The sequence below is a fragment of the Metarhizium acridum genome, assembly GCF_019434415.1.
Source record: "Metarhizium acridum strain ARSEF 324 chromosome Unknown scaffold_72, whole genome shotgun sequence".
Taxonomy (NCBI): Eukaryota; Fungi; Ascomycota; class Sordariomycetes; order Hypocreales; family Clavicipitaceae; genus Metarhizium; species Metarhizium acridum.
Window position 1 is genome coordinate 1 of NW_027094019.1, and position 19,813 is coordinate 19,813.

Consider the following 19,813-nt stretch of genomic DNA (forward strand, 5'->3'; position numbering starts at 1 on the left):
ATCCAGTATCAGCACAGTCTTGAGTCTGAATTTGCCACCATACGCACTCATCTCTAAAGACCTGAGCGAGCCTTACAGCATCTATGTCCTACAGATACTTCTTTTCAAGGGCCCATCTCTGCTTCATGGTCAGTATTATTCTCCTTTGGCACCCAAGTTCAGCATGTCCGTTGTCTGGCAACACGCTCAGTCCGCTATTTCGGTTGACTTCAGGCCATAAATCCATCCGACTCATCCTTGTCGGTGTCATCATTTGTAAACTAGAAGTTCACTCGTCTCACTCTCCACCGACTCGGCGCGGGTATATTGCTATGCTGGCAGTCGAGTCGTCCTTTCGCGGCCATGGCATCGCAACAGCCCTCGTGCAACAAGCCATCGACGCCATGACCAAACGCAATGCCGATGAGATTGTACTGGAGACTGAAGAATCAAATACGCCGGCCATGAGACTCTACGAACGGCTGGGGTTCTTGCGGTCCAAAAAGTTGCATCGTTACTACCTGAATGGCAATAGCGCCTATCGACCTCGTTCTCCCGCTAAGGAGCGTTGACTTCGACATCGCCCAGGACTATCTCACTGGGGAAGTGTCTTGATACATACCTCTGGGGATTCGAATGGCATTTGGGGTTCTCGAACATACATGAAAGAAGCCGGCGCATGACTGCATCATTATACTTGTTGACTTGGTAGAAGCAAAGGCGACATTAGCATCAAATGGAGTATATGGCGTTTATGGCGTTGACTCAGCATACAATGGAAACAAAATTATCATTCTTACAGTCCAGCTGAACAAACTGTCCGTCATATTCAAAAGTCTAGATGTCGTGAAACCTAGCAAACCTAGTTCTACCCTCATCTTTTACCCACCGCTTGTGGGTGCTGTAAACTTATATTATTCCCCAGGCACTTGAGATTTTTGGTTGAGCCAGGCAAACCGAAAATCCATTTACTGAAACGATTTTGAGCTGTATATCGAAGCAGCGAGGCCCCAGGGGTTTCCATGTGAAAGACCAATGTAGGTAAAGATATCTGACTCGTCGTTAGAATGATGCGGTGGTGGCTCTGTCCTGCAGTTACCCCGCCATGTTGACTCACCGGGCTTGTAGTACATGGTTGGTAGTCCTGGCCCAACAAGCTTGAGCTTCTTCAGCTGTTGCAAGACACGGCCGACGTCGGATTTGTCTTGGAAATCGGCCGTATATATGCAGATAACCCTGTCTTTGCGAACATCATCGAATTGTGACCTAGGGTTTACCTTGGCCGCTATACCGAGCTCATTTCGTGCTGTAGCTTTGGCAACCAAGCCCCAAATTTCGTTGACCTCGGAAGGCGAGCAAAAGAGCATCCACTGGAGGAATTAACCGAGTACGATAGTGTTAGCACAGGGTAGAGAAGCTTGGATGAGTCACCTTCTCTCTGTGACAATGGCGTACATACCTTGCCGCTTCGAACCTTGCCGGCTTGGGCTAGACGGAGAATATCGACCACGGCCTGATTCTGTTCTTGCAACAACTCTTGCTTCAAAAATGTGGCTGATCTGCCCGACTGCTCCAACTTTTGCCTGAAATTTGCCAGAAGCTCCAATCTCTCCATTCCACCCTCAACCACGAGGCCGACGTGGCTGTCCTTCTCCGTCGGAGCTTCGCATTCGTTCCCCTTCATGTTGACGCCGTCTTCTTCCTGCTTCCCCGTCCGCGAAACGTATGGATTGCATATGAAAATCCAGGGCAAATCCTCACTCCCGTCAGTAGTTTCAGGAGGCAGCCTCGACAAGAAATCATCCAGTGTTTCAGAGAGCTGCCACGCGTAGCTAATTCCAGCGTAAGGGTTGTGTAGCTTTGTAGATTTGGCCGCGACCGCTGGGCTTCTGCAAGGAGAACCGCATCCCCAGACGCTGTGTTGCTCGGCCCAGGCGTGGGCGTCGAATCTGTCAACGCGGGCTTGCAGCTGCCGCCTCTCCTCTGGGCTCCCTAGAAGTCCATTTATTAACTAGTCACCAATGCGGCATTATTTCGGGAAGCTTATACCATAGAATTCTGAGTCGTCAGAATCCATTCCCGCGAGGTGCCGGTTATGTGGCAGTAGGGGATGTTCACAGACAAACGGATTTGTACAAGTGCTGTAGTGGTTTGAGGCTTCACGCCAGCCCTTACCTATCAACGAACGTTGCCAAGCTGAGGGGAATTTCTCAAATGAAAGAGAAAGAAAAAAAATCCACATACACCAGCAGTTGTGTATCAACGGCTCGCTGTATACTTCGTAACCTCACTTTAAAAGGGGACTGGGCGTTTGGACGGGGCTCGGCACATGTGGTTACACTTCGAATTGGTCGCGACATCTGGAGAGTCTAAACTTAACAACTACGTTGGTACTCTGTAGTTTTGGAGACCAGCGGCTGATTTTGGTCATTTTGCAAGGCGGCAGGGGGCCTTTCTCTTGGCTAATGCATTGCGGTCCGATCCATGGTGTGAGCAACGAGAGGAGCCACAAACGATGAGGTTCAGATGGGTCTGCCCCACCAGCCGCGCCCGTTGAACTGCCGAGATGATTTTGACTTGCTCAACCATCAAAGGGTCTGTCAACCTATCAGGCATTGAATTTGACTGTGAAGGGCACAACACTTGTTTGAACGGCTACTTCCAAAAGCTGCCAGCCATGGACAACTTAAGGGTGATATCATCTACGAAGAGTGTGCTGCTTGGATTACCGCCGAGCTGTTTGCAATTTTGCCCAGTCGACCGGTCTTGTTTCGTGGTTGGGACCTATAATTTACAGAACCAGGATCCAACAGAGCAGCAACAAGATCTGCCGGAGGAAAGCACATCCGAGAGACCCCAGAGTCGAAATGGTAGCTTAGTGCTTTTCAACTTGGCCGGGAGCGACTTGTAAGTCTTCAATGCCGGCCTTTGCCTAGTAGTACATACTCTATCTACTCTTTACCGACATGAGACCCTAACCACGCAACCAGGGTCAAGCTTCAAACGGAGCCACAACCTTCCGCAATCTTAGATCTTCGCTTCCACCCAACCCGTAGAGCGCCCCAGAGCGTCTTTGCCGTTGTGTCGAGCACGGGCACGCTGGCTATTTATCGCCTCAAAACAAGTGATGGCCCAGCGCTGGAGCATGTGGCAACGAGTCGATGTGCCGATCTGGGAGAGGATATTTTGTTTTTGCAGTGCAACTGGCATCCTTCCGTTGAAAACATGATTGCGGTGACTACTTCGACCGGTCTTGCGCGGTTGCTGCACCTTGACAACTCCTGGTCCATCCAGGGCTGGACAGACTTGGACATTCAAAACACCTTGGAAGCCTGGTCAGTTTGCCTCTCCAATCCAGACAATAGTAGAGGTGAAATGGGCCAGCCGACAACTGTCTATTGTGGGGGCGACGACTCAATACTGAGATACACATCGTGGTCTCTGGTCCCCCGCGACAAGGATGCAAAAATGGAGACTATTTTCGCCTCGATAGGCATAAAGGGGGCACACAATGCCGGCGTGACTGCGATTCTACCCCTCTCAACCTGGACATCAGCTGGCTGGAGGGTTGTTGTTACGGGGAGCTATGATGATATGCTTCGAGTCTTTGCTATAAATGATCCGCATGAAAGCCATGGGGCTAAGATGGTGCAGTTGTTGACAGATATTGACCTCGGCGGTGGTGTATGGCGGTTGGATTTGATCGACTTGAAGTCAGACGTTGATTCTTGTGGAAAGGGCTCTGTCCACATCCTCCTTCTGGCGTCCTGCATGCATGCCGGGGCTAGAATAGTGGAAATCGTGACTGATGATGGCGATTGCTGGCGGAGCGCAGTACTTGCAAAGTTTGTAGAGCACCAGAGCATGAACTACGCATCCGACTGTGTATATAACCCTGACGAGCGTAGCTTGACATGCCTCTCGACAAGTTTCTATGATAGGCTACTGTGTCTATGGACGTGCAACCTATAACGAGGCTGCTGCAGTGCCATGAAAGTATTGCAAGGCGCAAAGTTTGCTATTCGTGGAATGTCGAGGTGTCATGGACCGGCCAGGCCCAAATGGATGTAGTTCAAGACGGTAATTTATTTGATTGAACAATTTCTCCCCGCATTTCTGGTTTGTCAAGGTACCTACCTACCCAGGTAAGTATCTAGACGACCAGTACCACCTTTGTATGGGCTAAAATCTCGTTGATCTGGAAGACACCAATTTTTCCGGCGGAATTTGCTGTCCAACCCATGCGCACCATGTTCACGCTTGGGCAACTGAGCTTCCAGATCGATGTTCAAGGAGACATCTAGAGTGTGGGCACCTGGGGCTGGTCTGGTCAATGCATGTTCAATGTCAACTTAGTTCAATGCCAAGTTCAAGTTCAGCTATTAACTAGTGTTCGGTCTGGTACCAGCTGCTGTCTGGTCCCCACTCAACATCAAGGCGCCCTGCACTTGGGCCCTCTCAGCCTGTCACTCACCGCGTAACTGCCAGACTGCTGAACACCGCTCGCCGACACCGACACCAACAGATATTGAATCATCTAGTTCAGTTTCGCCGCCTGCGTTCATGCTTTCCGGCCACCCGCGTCAATCTTAACCCATTTAAAGGACCACTGTGCTTGCAAACGTCGCTCTTCTCATCTTTCCTGCGTTCTGTTTGACGTTTCCCCTCCCTCGTCACGCGCAGCCGGTATCGCCTTTGCCCTGCTTACCCGAACGTGCTTTTGCATCCTCCCGCCGATTTCGATATCGTGCACAAATAAATTTCACACCACGGACGCCAGGCGCCACGAACGACAGAGAAAAGACAGTATAATTTCGCTTTTGCGTTGCCGATTTCGCGATACGACGACTACGGACACAATTCTTGTCGAACTTTGCGCTCCTCTCCCGTTTTAGACTCGACCAAGACTTGAAGAACGCCTCGTGAGTATAAGCAAGGCTGCCTCGAGGTCGAATCCCGTCGACGTCTTAGCGCTCGCCATTGCCTGCAAAAATTATGTCTGCTAGCAGCGGCAACCCGAGCAATGGCGAGGACACTGAGATATTGAGACGAATTCATCAAGCTCTGGATGTCGTGCACAGCGCTTCTTCAGGCAATGAAGCCCGCCGGCAAGCTCAGTCGTTTCTCGAAGAAGTCAAAGACATACCTGAAGCACCCTTTCAAGGATATCAATTAGCTGCTGATAAGACTCAGCCACCAGTCGTTCGACACTACGCCCTCTCGCTTCTCGAACATGCCATACGTTACCGATGGTCTACCTACAACCAGGAGCAAGCTACAGCTTTGCGACATTGGATACTGGAGTTGAGCCAGTCCGTCTCCAAAGAAGATGCGTCTTACCTCAGGAAAAAGACGGCACAGTTGTGGGTTGAAATCGCAAAGCGGTGCTGGGGGAGCGAATGGATGGACATGGATTCTTTACTTGTCCAACTCTGGCAGATCCAGGACTCGGCCGTTCATAAGGAACTAGTACTGTTTATTCTTGAGACCTTGTCCGATGAAGTCTTCACTGGGGATGACTCAGTCGTGACTATGAGGGAAGGTGTTCTTAGTAAGGCATGCGTCGAGATATTCACACCAACGTCAGTGCTGGTTGAGGCTTTTCCGAGTCGTCAGCCCGGCCCGGATGTGCGCCATGGACCCGAAGGATGGCTTGAGCGTATTTCTCAATTCCTCAACTATTGCGTCAGTTCCGAAGCCAAGGATACCGCTGATGCCAAAAGCTGTGCAGTCAAGGCCCTCTCCGTCTTTGTGTCCCTTATGCCATGGGCTATCCCCAAGGCCATAGCAGCTGCACAATGTGTGAACGTCATGACTGCTGGTTTGGCATCCTCACACACTGATGTTCAAAAGGTAGAACCCAACTTCTCCCATGTTTACTAGCTATTGTCACTAAACTCTTCGTTCAGGCCTCTTTAGAAGCGCTTAATGCTCTATACTATCGGTCCAACTTCTCCGATAATGAATTCCGCGACCTTGTAGCACCAATGTACAGTCCCAGCTCAGTTGATCTTTGCAAGGGTTTGTATAGCTGGGCCACTGTGGACCCCGAGGATATTGATGAAGATAAATATCAGATTCTTAAGAAGCTGTCAGAGGTATGAATTAGATTGCGAGAAAATACCTCGATGATGCGTTTTTTCCTCTCTCACTAACACGCCTTCAAAGATGCTGTCCTATCTTGGGGACTACTTTGAACGCAAGTTTGCACAGGTACCTCCAGAAGCCGCCAGCTCTGGATTTTTTGGACTCTTGATTCAAGTAACGCAGAGTCCGAGTTTGATGGTCTCGATACCAATACTGGTAACATGGACCAGAATCCTTGGTCATAGAAATCTTGGCCCCAGCAACCTAGTGTCTGAAAACGTCGGTCCCCTACTGGACGTTTGCACTTCCAGATTGGTGCGCTATGAAAATCTCCCAGAAAACTCTACCGATCCTACATACCTTTTCCTACTAGATGACACGGATACTATCCCTGAGCGACACGCGTTCTTGGGAAACTATCGTCGGTATAGCTCCCAGATTATCGAGCAAATTGTTCAATTGAAACTTGTCGACGCAGTGTCCTACATATTAGGCCGTACCGAGCATATTCTGCAGAACCTCTACGATGGACAGCCTCCGTTTAGCAGTAAGGGCCAATTGTCAAAACCACTGAAGTGGTCTTGGAAGTTACATTACTAACTGTTTCAGAACAAACATATACCAAGCATTCAACGCCCGCCTTGCAAGTCGATTCTCATTTTACTGTCATTGAGGCTACGTTGAAAGGTTATGTGAAATGGAGGAGATACCATGGGCGAGACCACGTAGGTTTTTTACGACACGGAATAATCATCCCCACCGCGACCAAAAAAAAATAAAAAAAATTGATTGGGCTAATACATGCATTCTCAGGAGCAGCAAGTGGCTGAAATGGAGTCTAACCTAGAAATGTGGTGTAATAAGTTGCTTGAAATGAGCTTTGAGGTGAGATCACTCGAGAACGCCAAATGAACACATCCGAACTTTGCCGAGATGCTAACTGTCTCATTTAAAAAGGACCCAATAATTCGCAAGCGGGCGTTGCAACTTCTTGTTTTCTTCTCAACTACTGCGCTCAACAAAAACGCCGGATTCATGTTGAAGGTTCTCGAGCATATTCTCCTTACATGGCCCGCACTCGAACCTGAATATCGTGCATATAATGATGCCATCAAGGACCTGCAAAGTGAGAGTATGATTGAGCTGCAGCGTCTTGCGGCTGAGATGCCTGATCATCTTTTGGTAAGACAAGTTCATGTTGCAATTGTAGCTAAATCTCGTGGCTAATTGGCGGGAAAGGGTGTTTATGACCAGATTGAGAGCCGAGTGAATGTGATGATGACTTCAGGGGCACTGGATGAAAAGCGATCCCTTGCGTACAGAAGTTTTCTCTTCCTCATCATGTAAGGATTCAAATTTAGCATAAGTTGGTTCGGTATGTATTAGCTGACAGTCCATTTTAGCCATCGAGCTAGTGGAATCGACACACAGATGAAAATTCAAAAGCTGGCTGAATTCGTTGATCCTGTCAAAGCTCAGTGGCAGAGTGAACCGATTCGAACATCGCTGAAATCTTATGCAGACTTCTGCCACTACCTCGGCCTTGACAAGGCCCAGAAATATCTGGCGAGCAGGCGCGCACATGAACTTGAGGATTGGGGTTCTTGCGAACTGGATTCAGAGGGTTTATTGCTACAAAATGAACTTGAAGAGCGGTTAAAGGTACGGCTCATGTCGGGTAAAGTACGCTCGTATGTCCATGCTAACTTTGACGTTCAAGACTCTTCCTCTACGGCCTACCAAATCATTCCTTGCCTTTTCCGTAGAACGCTTGGATAAGTCCTCTCCAGCTTTTCAGGCGTCGTACGCTCTTTGGCAACAGGGTTTCTCCAACATTCTTGCTGATTTACTTGAATATTTGAAGTGTGTCCATGTCAATCATTTTAAATTGTCTGGGCGGCTATCGGATATACTGACAAATGTATAGATTTGCACATGCCACGCACAATCCTGATAGTTGGGTAGAGTTGCCTACAGAAATGCGAGGCATGGTAGAGCGCGTTCTCAGCGACAGATTTTGGCAAGCCGGAATATCTGAAGGCAGCAAAGATGACTTTTACGCGAGGGTTATGGACAAGAAAAATACAATCGAAGGCCTTGCCTCGACTATCCGGGGCTCGGTACGTTTTGTCAGGGAAACGGCGTACGCTATAATCTATTGTATGAGCAGACTCGACCTGCAGTTTTACGGCTTCAGCGGCCTCTCTGGCCCTCTATCAGAAGCCTTGTTTTCAGATTCCATATGGCTATCTACACACCAACAGAGCAACTTGCTGAACTTGGTGCGGTACCTAGTTGACGACTGCCCGGTGGACTACCGGGAACAATTTCTTCCCCAGCTCTTAGCAGCTTGCTTCAGACAGATGGATGCCAAAGTTAACGGCGAGTGGGAGAGAATGGAAAAGCAGCAAACATGCGTGGTAGACGGCGAGGCAGGACTTAAGGAAGAAATGAAGGCCGAGAGCATTCTCCGGCAGGTTACGTATACAGCCGTCATGATGGTGGCGGATTTCCTGGATCCCACAAAATCAAGTATGTGGGAGATGATTGATACTATGTACATTTGCCGTGGAAAACGGTCGCTAACATGAAGTGTTAGATTCACACACTCTGAAGTCCCGAAGCCGAAAGGAAGGATCCGAAGATGAGCCATCAACGCCTTATCCGTCACTCCGGAAATTTTGTCTCATGCGACGGGAAATTGTTGAGCCGCTGCTGGTATTCTGCACTCACGGCATCCGGATGAGGGACACACGATGCTGTGGAATGGTTCTTCGCCTGTTCATCTCTCTGGTTCCCGAGTTCCAGTTAGTTCAGGGCCAAGGACAATACGGGTCGACCGGGAATGTTCACGATGGCAAGGCGAGCTCCCATACGGACACCACGCCGGTGCCCGCCGAAATCGCCTCGGTGATCAGGAAATATATCGCGCAAGACGTGCTGAAGGCTTGTTTGACATCGTTCCACGAACCTTACTTTGTGGAGGTGCAGAAAGAGCTCGCCTCCCTAATTGCAACTATTGTGGTCTACTACAGCCCCATTACATCAACACCGAAGGACATTCTTTTATCTCTACCAAATGTGAACCCGGCTGAGCTTGATCGACTTGCACCGTACATGGCCAAGCCGGGGTCTCATCCTCGCCAACAACGCGCGATTGTTCTGGAGCTTTTGAAGGACCTTAAGGGAGTGAGTGTATCTGAAATGGGGAAACTCGCCAAAACCGCTGGCTTTGGTGGTTCGTCACGCGCCAAAAGAAGCAACAGGAGCAAGATGGCACAGGGATTCATGAATACTTCAAATGAAGCTGATGGCGGTGTAACACGAGCAAATGGCGTGATGGGTGCTCGACGAACAACACCGGATGCCCTGGAAGGCGTGTCCAACTTGTTTGAAGGCTAGAGATGAGGATCACGATCACAATTGACCTGGTTCTAGGCGAATTTGCACTCCACAACAACCCACAACAGATGACCAGAAAAAGAGTGTGCCAACGGACGGCAGCTGTTAAGCTGCTCTCATGTGCACTAGCAGACCCTTTGGGGTCCATACAGGCCGTTCCTTGGCAGTAGGGTCCGTGTCTGATGCCATCCATGCAGCAAAAGAGGACAACTGCAGGGGATGTCGTATATCACTGACTTTTGTCGTGGGCCTCTGTCTCTCTCTCCTTTCTCTTTCTCTCTCCCAGGGCGCGCGCGTGTGTGTGTCTGCCTATCTTTGCGCATAGCAAGTAAGTCATAAGCGCCAAGTGCAATAGGCATAGGGCAGCGCAGCGTAGGACGTGGTCAGCTGGTCTCAATAGAGTTTCGGAGCAAGTAGCGTTGACGGAGGAGATGACGACGGCTTCTTACATGCAGCTAGCTACAATAGACCTAGTTTCACGACTAAATTTACGAGGTGGTGCATCTCTGTCTCTATGCCTGTCTATGTAGGGTACATTTGTAAAGCCTAATGACACGTTCAACTTGATACTCGAAAAGAAGAAAGAAAGCCAAAAAAAAAAAAAAAGAGGCCATGACTGCGATGCTAAAGGTTGTTTGACGGTCATAGTGGGACGTAGGGACGTTGGGATGTCAGCAATGGCATCATATTTCTCAAGCCGGGGACGTGGCAGGCAGCATCATTGATGTACAGGCTGGGGGTGGCGGCCGGCGGTGGCGCACGGGGGGGCGGAACATCAATTGAGCAACGAGGTCCGGTCCTGCATGGTTGGGGTTGGGAGCCTCGTTTGGAGCAAATGCAGGTCCGCAAGGCTACGGCCTATTTCCCCATGAGCGGATCAAGTGCAGGCGCGATGCTGCCCACGAAAACAAATGGCTCGTCATGCACGTCGGGGCCGGATCGGACTGCCAAGAAGGAAGAAGGGTGGGGGGGGGGGAGGGTCCCGGAGCTAACATTGAAAGGATTGGCAACAGGGTGGAGGGCAATGGAGCCAGAGCCTCGGCAGCAAGTCTGTAAAAGATTGCATTTGTCGACGTTGGCAAGCTCGTGCTCATGGTGAACTCGGGATTGTGAATGGATGGATTTCTGGATGCTCTACGACACGGTGACATGACAGCCGTCTATTCAGGGCATTGCGTGGTGGCTGAGTAGCCGGCCTGTCGGACGGACCTGTTAGTTACGTAGTAGCGAGTTATTTCAAAATAAACCTTGTTTGAGAAGTTTCCACGCATGAATTGCTTGCTACACGAGCACTGGGCTGCTTGGCCGTAGATCATTATAATCTGCAAGGAGGCGAAGCTTTCTTCTCATCCTTTTGGTTCCATGTCGTGTCTCAACGGCGGCAACGGCAAACTGTAAAGCCGGAAGGGGGCATGACGCCTCATTTTTCGCCTTGAACCCTTGGCCGATGGTCGAAGATGCAGGTGGAGGATACCTGGGTTGGGGGTGGCAGCTCCGACGCCGCGCAGCCGACGCTGGAGGTTTGCAGATCTAGAAACCTGGCGTTCGGTGACGGGAGATCCGGCTTGTGCATCCATGGAGCCCGCCAGCCCGCCAGCCCCAATCCCATGGCCCATGGCTGCAATGAAGAAAACCAAGCAATCAGGCCCTGGTTTTCACGGAGTACGTACACGTAACATGTGCTGTAGGCAATCTGCGGTTTCCCCGCACGCCACTTTTGCCGGCCGAGGCGGGTCGTCAGCCATGTCTTGAGCACATGTGAGGTGTGGGTGGGCGTCGCATCCACAATACGTATTCGGGGTACTGGCAGATTTTGAAAGCTCGTGTCTCCTCGGAGTCTGCTCTTCTGGACACCGTGTATACCTACCCGCGTTGTACGCTCTCGTTCAAGCGTGTATGTATTAGGGGGAGGGATAATATGTTGAATTTGCCCACAAAGTCGCCTGAATCGAGTGAATCGAGTGGTACCGCGTGGATCGCGTGGCATCGCGCATGGTGGCGTTAGGCCATGGTGAGGACATGGCCGCTCCTGGCACAATTTGACAGAGGGAACTTGGTGTCGAACCTTTTTTATCCATTGAATTCCTTACCTACGGGTGTATGAGTCCAGCTAGTGGCAAGTTCCAAAGTCACGGCTTTACTGGCGTGGGTTCGTCTTGTGCAACGCCCTCCCCCCTTTGACAGCAAAAATCATGGACACAATCCAAAGATGCCTACTCCGTACACGGTCCCTCTTTGCCTCGGCTTCGCCGCGCAGCAACCACTCTGTTATTTACTCTGTCACCGGAAGTAAAATGCTGCTCCGTCTGTCGTGCTCGCACATGTCAATCGTGAAGAGTTGGGGAAACCCCACTCGCCTGTGTGGGCACATTTGACATTCGACAACATTGGCCAAAAGTCGTGTTTCGGGTTGGCGAGGTGTGATATGTGCGCCGATTTTGTGAACTCGGTAGATGGTTGTTGGGATGAGACAGTGGTTGGAACTAAACATGGGTGTTTGATGGAGGGTGTGCATCCCTTTGGAAGTGCACATTTAATCAAACATTTTAAATTAAAAGATGATGATTTTCGCTGAAGAATTAATGTAATACTAGTAAGAGTAGTACTCCGTAGAGTTTCTAGAATTATAATGAGGCACGCGTACATTACACTTATCACAGCCCTATTGCGACCTAATGCGCGTAGAAGATCTAGCACCTGATCTTGTTGCCAAAAGCGTGTCCATTGGGTCTGGTATCGCAGAATAAGCGGAGCCTTTATTACTGACACCTGCCGCAAGGATGCACGGAACCAAGAGTAAGGTATGTAGGGAGGCAGGGACTTGTCTGATCCTTGGACAGATCAGCGTGCATCATAAAACATTCAAAAGACGGTGTCAGAGAACGGCGCTGCCGCGAGGCTGTTGAGACGCAGTCTCGCCTGCGCCCGGCGGCAAGCTCGTCTTCCGAGATGCCCTGCGGGAAACGTGGTGTGAGGGCCTTGACGTCGGGCCTTTCTACTCAAACGGGACGGCGCGCCTGAGCACTCGTAGACATGGAGACAGACTCGGTTCATGTTTCTCGCAATCACGAGCCACCTGGAATATAACTTGGCTGCTTATAGGCTGATCACGGAGGATAAACCTCAGCCCTATCAAGTTGGATAGCGCAGTTCGTTCTCCAAGGTTAAGGGGCCCCAGCTCGCAGGCCAGGGCCTCCTCCCATCCATCCTCATGGATCGCATTAAGGCCGAAAAAAAAAAACCGAACCCGACACCAGAAACTCTGTAATGAATGGGTACATGGATGACCACCTGCCTATGCAGGCACTGTAAGCTCCTCGAGACAGGGTTTCAGGATTCTCGGATATCAGATTGACAAGAAACCATGGCAGCCTGTGACCCGGTTCGGGAACAACGTCAAGACATACTCCGATGTCATAGCCAGCCATTAACCGCACGAAAACGCAAAAAGGGAAAGCACCGAGATCATCACTGGTTGTTTTGATTATGCGTATATATACATGCGTCCGTCTTTCCTAAACCGCCACTGGGCTGAAACACGCCTCCGTGCGGTGCGAATCTACTCAGCGACCGCCACACCTGAGCCTAGCACAAAAAAAAAAAAAAAAGGGGGGGGGGGGTAGTGTACAGAGAGCAGAGGAGTCAAACAATGCCACCAACACGACACGGCTGTTCCAGGATCCGACTTAATACCCTAGCACGACATTTCACACGAGGCACGTATACGCAGCCGGAAGGAGTCAATCATTTGTCGTTGAATGCTTTGTCCTGCTTCTGAACTCTGGAGCAAAGTGCGAGTGTACCAATACGTACTCCATACTACTGGCCTATATTCGTGTTAGTGGTTCCTTGAGATGCATCGTCAATCGAGCTGCTACCGCGGGGCCCTTGGCGCACATTTGTTTGAGCAACATTGAACGATGTGGCGTGGCGAATCCACGTGGACCACGATCGAGGCATTTCCAAGGCCCGGGTCCAGCCCTGGTCCTGGTCCTGGCACCACTTATTCAGGGCATCTCAAAGTGGAGGAGGTCGTCAACAGCTGACTCCCCGCTTCTTCGATTCTTTCCCCCCACGACTTTGACAAAACTGCCCCGTAGTCGACCCGACACATCGTATTTATTACTGGCCACGCATTATTCAGGCCGTCTGTGCGTGGCGGCGCCAACCGCACTATGCACAACAATCGCACAATAAGCCATCAATTAATACTGCGCTAGTGCTCTCTACAAGGTGCCAAAGTGACAACTTGTGCCCACTGGCCACCGAACTTCAGGTGCCTCAACGCCGTGGTCCTCCACCTTGTTCTCCCCGGTACATCAGCCCATCAGCCCATCGCCTGTTTATTTACTTATACCAATTGGCCCAAATACCTACTGAGTACCTACCTAGGTATATTTTAGGTACAACACCTGCACAAGCGCGTATTACAAGTATTGTAGGTACGCAGGATGCATAAGGCTGGCCGTTGGAGGTTTGCGCATTATGCATGCATATTGCATGCTGTACTCGAAACTGCCAATAACTACCTAGGTACCTACATAGGCACCTGCTTTGGGTAGGTATATGTATGTAGTTGCTTAACTATTAGCTGTCCGCCGGCATTTGGTAGGCTCTTACCGTCATCTCGCAGTGAGCAGCTTACCTGGCTCCTTCAATGTTGTGATCTGCGGCTTGAGATTTGCAGCTTGGCGCTGGGTCTGCCAGGTACCTTACCTGACTGGCCTGGACGCTGAAGCGCGTATGAGCATCCCGGTAGTACGTACGGAGTAGTCTCTCATCAATTGATTGCAGCAAAAGGCACCTGGCAACGGCACCACCAACCGGTCAACTAGAATCCCCTCTGGTGTGTTAAGGCTCCAGTGGGGTCACGAGCCCCACAACACCCCTGCCGGCAACTAGTGACCTCGGGTGATATTAGTAGCAGCTTAAATTTTGGTATACTAAAATACCATATAACGCGTTTTATAAAGCTACTAATAACTTTTAATATTTTAATAGCCTTAAAAGGCTTATAGCTCTTATAATAAGCTATATTAAGGGTATTTAAGAGCGAATTTTTAATTAATAATAAAAATAACACACGTAAGTAAGTAGCTAATAACACGTGTTACTCTAATAACTTACTTATTAAGGCTTATAAGCCTAAATTCTATTCTTTTTAACCTATATATTATAAGCCTTTAATTTAATCTCTTTTATTATTAATACTTACTTTTTTTTAGCATTTTATACCTAAATTTTTAGTTAAAAAATAGGTTAAATATATAAATAAAGGTTTAATACCTAGTAATTATAACTTCTCTTAAAAATAATCTTAAAAAAACACTTAAAAGCCTATAATTAACGTAAAAATCTATATATAGCTTATAATATTAATTTATATAAGAATTTATAAGAAAAAAAGGATTTTAAGCTATTAAATTATTTATAAAAAGCGTTAATAATACTTTACGTATAATATTATTAAATTTATAACCTTTAATTAATTTTAATAGCTTTTTTAATATTTATAAATCTTCTTATATAAACGTAAAGATATTAAAAAAAGCTCTTTTACTCGCGTTAATAAGTAGTTTAATTATATATAAAAGGCGTCTTTAAAACTTTATAATTTAAGTATAAATATTACTATTAATAAGGCTATAAAGCGCTTTTTAAGAAGATTAAGCTATATAATATATATCCCTTTAAAGTTAACGCCTTAAAGCTTTAAAATTTAAGTTATAACTTAATAAGACTTCTTTTTACAGTAAATTTAATATAACTTAAAGGCTTTATTAGGCCCTATTAATTACTAGAAATAAAAGAGATTCTTAAAGCTTAAAGATAATAATAAAATTTACCTTAACTTAACTTAAAGTATTATTATTACCCTAATAAATCTATTATTATAATAAATATATTACGTCTTTTTAAATAATCTCTTTTTATTACTTAATCTCTTTAAGACCCTTTATAAATTAAATACTATTATTATAAGTATTTACCGCGTTAATTATAGCTTTTATAAGCTATTTATTATAGCTAAGGCCTATAATATAAAGGGTTAATATTAGCTTTAAAGTACTTTAAAGGCTATTTTAATAAAAAACGAAATAGTAAGTGTAAGATTATAAGAGGGACTGGAAGTCAGGTAGCTAAGGTAGGGGTAGCTGTATTATAATAACTAAAGCTTATCCTATTTTTTAATTATATGAGATATAAGGGATATAATCTTAAAGCCTCTATTTCACGTAACGTTATTAATCGCGTTATAAGTGAGCGGGGTTCCCTAATTACCTTATAATTATCTCCCTTTACTTTAACCGAGCGTTAAATAGCCTTAATAATTACTTATTAATTATATAATAGTATATTATTAATTAATATATAAATAATTTAAACGTTTAATTAAGGTTAACCGCGTTATTACGCGATTAATTATATCTATAAATTAATATAGCCTCTTTATACTTTTATTAGTTATTTCTTTCTTAAATATTATTACTTATTTTATTCTTTCTTATCTTACTTATTTAATCCCCTTTTTTTCACCTAAGAAACCTTATTTTATTAAGCTAATCGCCTATTATTTACTATTAAAATAGTAAATATTAGTATTAAGTATTATCTTTATATGTATTACCTACGTATAATAATAAACGCCTATTATTATAACTTTTTAAAAGAGCTTAAACTCCTTTAAATTTCTTATACTTTTAATAATAACTTAAGCTTAAATACTAGCCTCTTTAAGCGCTATTAATAGTATATTACACGCGTTAACACGTGTAATTTAATTAATTTATAACTTAAAGGGTTTTCCTATAATTTTATTATATTTTTATTAACGTTTATATAGCTTATTTCTATTATAGCTAAAGATATAATTAATCTTTTACGCCTTTTAAGCTACCTTTAATAGCTTATAATTACCTTAATTTTAAAGGATAAGAATAATAGCGATAATAATAACGCTAATTATATTTTTTTACGTGTAACTTACATGCGCTTTACCTAGCTTTTACTAGGAATTATTTATAGCTTTAATTACGCTAAAACTATTTATTATATTACTTATAAGCTAACCGGTATAATAAAGAGCTTATAGGTGCGTTTTTCCTTAATTTATCGCGATATATTCGCTAATTAATCCTCTTCTTTTAGTTCGCTTAAAGTGTTTATTACTAGTATATAATAGCTTAAGAGTAGCTTTTTATTACTTAAATTTCTTCTTTATAGTTTAATAGTATAAGTAAACTTCTTTACTAATAACTCCCTATTATTTCGCTTATTAATTATTATTAAGTGAATTATAATTAAGTCTTTAGTAAATAAAAAGCAACTTAAGTCTTACGTTTATACCCGTTTAACCTAGGTTATATTACTTAAATAATAATAATTCGCTACCTTTATAATAGTATAAAGAAGGTAATTACTACTAGTAAATTTAATAATAATTTACCTAAAAATAACGCCTTAAATACTTTTCTATTAATTCTCTTTATACTTTAAGCGTTATTTTATTTATTTTTTATTTAATAGTTTATTAGCTTAAAAATTAAAATAAATAAAATTAATAATATTAAGAGTATAACCGTTTAATTTTCGCGTAATAGTCTCTTACTTATAGTTTTCTTATAATATTTTATTAGCTTTTTATTTATTCTTATCTTATTAAAACGTAGTAATTACCTTAAGTATATTAATTATATCTTTAATAGCTATCTATTAATTATACTTAAAGAGCTATTCTTTTTACTTTACTAGGTAATAAGTACCTTCTTAAAACTCTCTTTAATTCTTAACTTCTTTAACTTTATACTCTTTATTATTCTCTTTAAGGTTTAATATTAAAAGCGAGTTTTTATTAGTATTTTCCCGCCTTTTTTATAGCTTTAATAGGTTAATATAAAAGACGTTATAAAGGTAACTATATTATTTTAATAGCGCTAAGTAATATATTTATTTCTTAATAGTTTTTAGAATTTAAAAGAGTTTAATATAATAAGAAATAAGCTTTTATTTTCTTACCTTAAATTTAATATTCTTTATAATTAAGCCTATTAGATCTCTCTTATATAAGATAAGAGATATATACTATTAGTTATAGTACTTTACTTAGAATTCTATAGCTTTTTACTAGTTAATTTAAAGTTATTCTTATACTTTCTTAAGCTTAATTATACGGGTTTTTATAATAAGTACTTTCTCTTAATAAGTTTTAGCCTTAAGGTAAAAGTAAAACTCTAAGTTATACCTTATTAAATTATAGCTAAGTAAGTAGCTTATTATATTACTCTTCGTATTATTATAAGCGAAGTAGGCTTATAATAGTAATTATACTTATATTAATTAATTACCTATAATAAAATAACGTAAATAATACTTTATAATTTAGTTTATTCTTTTTATTTACTCGTTTATTTATAGGTAAAAGGCTATTAAAAGCTTTTTTTTATCTTAAATAGGTAATAAAGGTTTAATTAGAATTAACTAGTAAATACTAGCCTTTTATTAAAGATAATACCTTTTAATACGTTAAATTAAAGTTTAACCTTATAATAAAAGAGTTTTACTAATTTTATAGTATTAATAGTAGTATTAATTACTAGAAAAAGGGAATACTTAATAAATTAATCTATTATTACTAGTATTATATTAACGCTTTACTTAAAGTACTTTATCTTAAGTAGCTTTATTATAAAGTCTATTAATATTTTAACCTAAGATTACCGTGAAATTAATAGTAATTTAAGCGTGCTATATAAGTAATACTATTAAGTTATTACCCCTTAATAAACTATATAGCTTATAATATAATCTTTTACTTTACCTTATATATATAGCTAATAAAAGTTACGTTATAATAGTTTTAAGGTCTTTTTTATTTTAAAGTAATTTACTAATAAATTATTATAATATAACTTAAGTAACTCTTAATATATCTTTAAATCTTAAGGTATAATTACTTTATTTTTATATAATAAAAGACTACTCTTATCTCTTATTTAGTTTTTCTTTTCTTTTTATTTTACTATTAGCTTACTAATAAATTACTTTTATATATTTAAGTTATAGCTTTAAGCTTAAAGTAAGAGTTCTTTAAGTAATATAACTAGTTTATTCTTATAAATTAACTATTATCTTATAATATACCTTACTTAACTTCGCGTAATTATACTTATTACACTTACTTTCTTCTTAAATTTATTAATAAAACGGGTAATAATTATTAGACTTATAATAGTCACTTAGCTTATATAAGCTAAATACCTTTCTCTTAAAGGCTTTAAAGCTTTATATATTTAATTAAACGTTAGCTTTTTATTATAATTTTTATAGTTTCTTAGAGTATTCTTTACTTTTTTTTAAATAATTATTAGCTTCTTTTATAAGTTTAATAATAGCTCCCTATTAAATATAGCTTTACCTTTATAATTAAGTTATTTTAATAGCTTATTTATTAGGTTACTCTTATTAAATTAATACTTAATAATAAAGTTAAAGGGTAATAAGAATATATATTAGTAAGCTTAATACTTATTTAACTTAAGCTATCTTATAAATGTTTAAAGGTTATAATAGTCTAATAGAATCTTAATTAAATTTATTACCCCTTTTATATAATATTACTAGTATTTAAATAATTCTACTATAATAAATAGTTCTTAGTTTAATATTTTATAATTTCTTTTTATATTAATAAACTTTTAAGATTAAAATATAATAAGGTAATATTATCTTTTATTATTTAATTATAAGAGAATTTTAGCTATTATAAAGTTAAACGCATTTATCTTAATTTAAATTACTTTACTTAAATTATAATATTAAAGGAGAAAGACCTTTATAAAGGTATTCTTTAAACGATTAAATACTAATTATTCTTTACTTATAAAGGTTAAATAACTAGGCTTCTTATTATTTTAGCTTCCCTTTAATAAGGTATTTAAGAGTATTATTATTTTAAAGTAACCTTATATAAATTATTAGTAAAAGTTATAGAATTCTAGGAATACTTATACCTTATAATACGTAATTAATTCTTTTTATTCTTAAATAATTTATACTTGTTTTAAATCTATTAAAAGGCTATTAATTAATAGAATAAACCCTAAGAATTCTATAAAGGTTTAATAGAAGGTATACTTAAATAGCTTTATAAATAGCTTAGCTACTTATATTCGTTCTAATATTTAAGTAATATAAGAGGTATATTTCTCTTTTATTTTTTAGAAGATTAAGATATTATTTAAATATACTATATAAATAATATTAATTAGCCCTTATAAGGCTTAATAGATATAATTCTAGAAAGTAGTAGGCGCGTTTATAAGGTTAAAGGGTATAATTAAGTATT

General features: G+C 42.1%; 4 protein-coding genes across 6 annotated transcripts; 3 read left to right on the forward strand and 1 right to left on the reverse strand.

Annotated features, from left to right (window-relative positions):
* Positions 1-236: 236 nt before the first annotated feature.
* J3458_006817 (uncharacterized protein) lies at positions 237-2,385 on the reverse strand. The gene is made up of 3 exons (XM_066119053.1): positions 2,029-2,385; positions 1,097-1,971; positions 237-1,030 (listed from the first exon to the last, which is right to left on the reverse strand). The coding sequence occupies exons 1-2, from the start codon at positions 2,219-2,221 to the stop codon at positions 1,265-1,267; spliced, it is 900 nt and encodes a 299-aa protein (XP_065975687.1). The 5' UTR covers positions 2,222-2,385; the 3' UTR covers positions 237-1,030; positions 1,097-1,264.
* Positions 239-802, forward strand: naa30_1 (n-terminal acetyltransferase c complex catalytic subunit mak3). The gene has a single exon (XM_066119052.1). The coding sequence runs from the start codon at positions 312-314 to the stop codon at positions 549-551; it is 240 nt and encodes a 79-aa protein (XP_065975688.1). The 5' UTR covers positions 239-311; the 3' UTR covers positions 552-802.
* A 183-nt stretch (positions 2,386-2,568) lies between the features above and the next one.
* Positions 2,569-4,114, forward strand: J3458_006818 (uncharacterized protein). The gene is made up of 2 exons (XM_007812868.2): positions 2,569-2,886; positions 2,970-4,114. Exons 1-2 carry the CDS (start codon positions 2,657-2,659, stop codon positions 3,949-3,951), a joined length of 1,212 nt encoding a protein of 403 aa, XP_007811059.2. The 5' UTR covers positions 2,569-2,656; the 3' UTR covers positions 3,952-4,114.
* Positions 4,115-4,410: 296 nt separating this feature from the next.
* MSN5_1 (karyopherin) lies at positions 4,411-10,041 on the forward strand. Of its 3 annotated transcripts, XM_066119054.1 has the most exons (11): positions 4,411-5,832; positions 5,889-6,077; positions 6,148-6,613; positions 6,676-6,791; positions 6,880-6,951; positions 7,024-7,248; positions 7,306-7,409; positions 7,470-7,728; positions 7,787-7,929; positions 7,994-8,598; positions 8,666-9,970. In XM_066119054.1, exons 1-11 carry the CDS (start codon positions 4,975-4,977, stop codon positions 9,466-9,468), a joined length of 3,840 nt encoding a protein of 1,279 aa, XP_065975689.1. In that variant the 5' UTR covers positions 4,411-4,974; the 3' UTR covers positions 9,469-9,970. The 3 variants fall into 3 exon arrangements, with proteins under 3 accessions (XP_065975689.1, XP_065975690.1, XP_065975691.1); XM_066119055.1 differs by having other exon boundaries at positions 7,787-8,598; positions 8,666-10,041; XM_066119056.1 differs by having other exon boundaries at positions 7,994-9,970.
* The last annotated feature ends 9,772 nt before the right edge of the window (positions 10,042-19,813 follow it).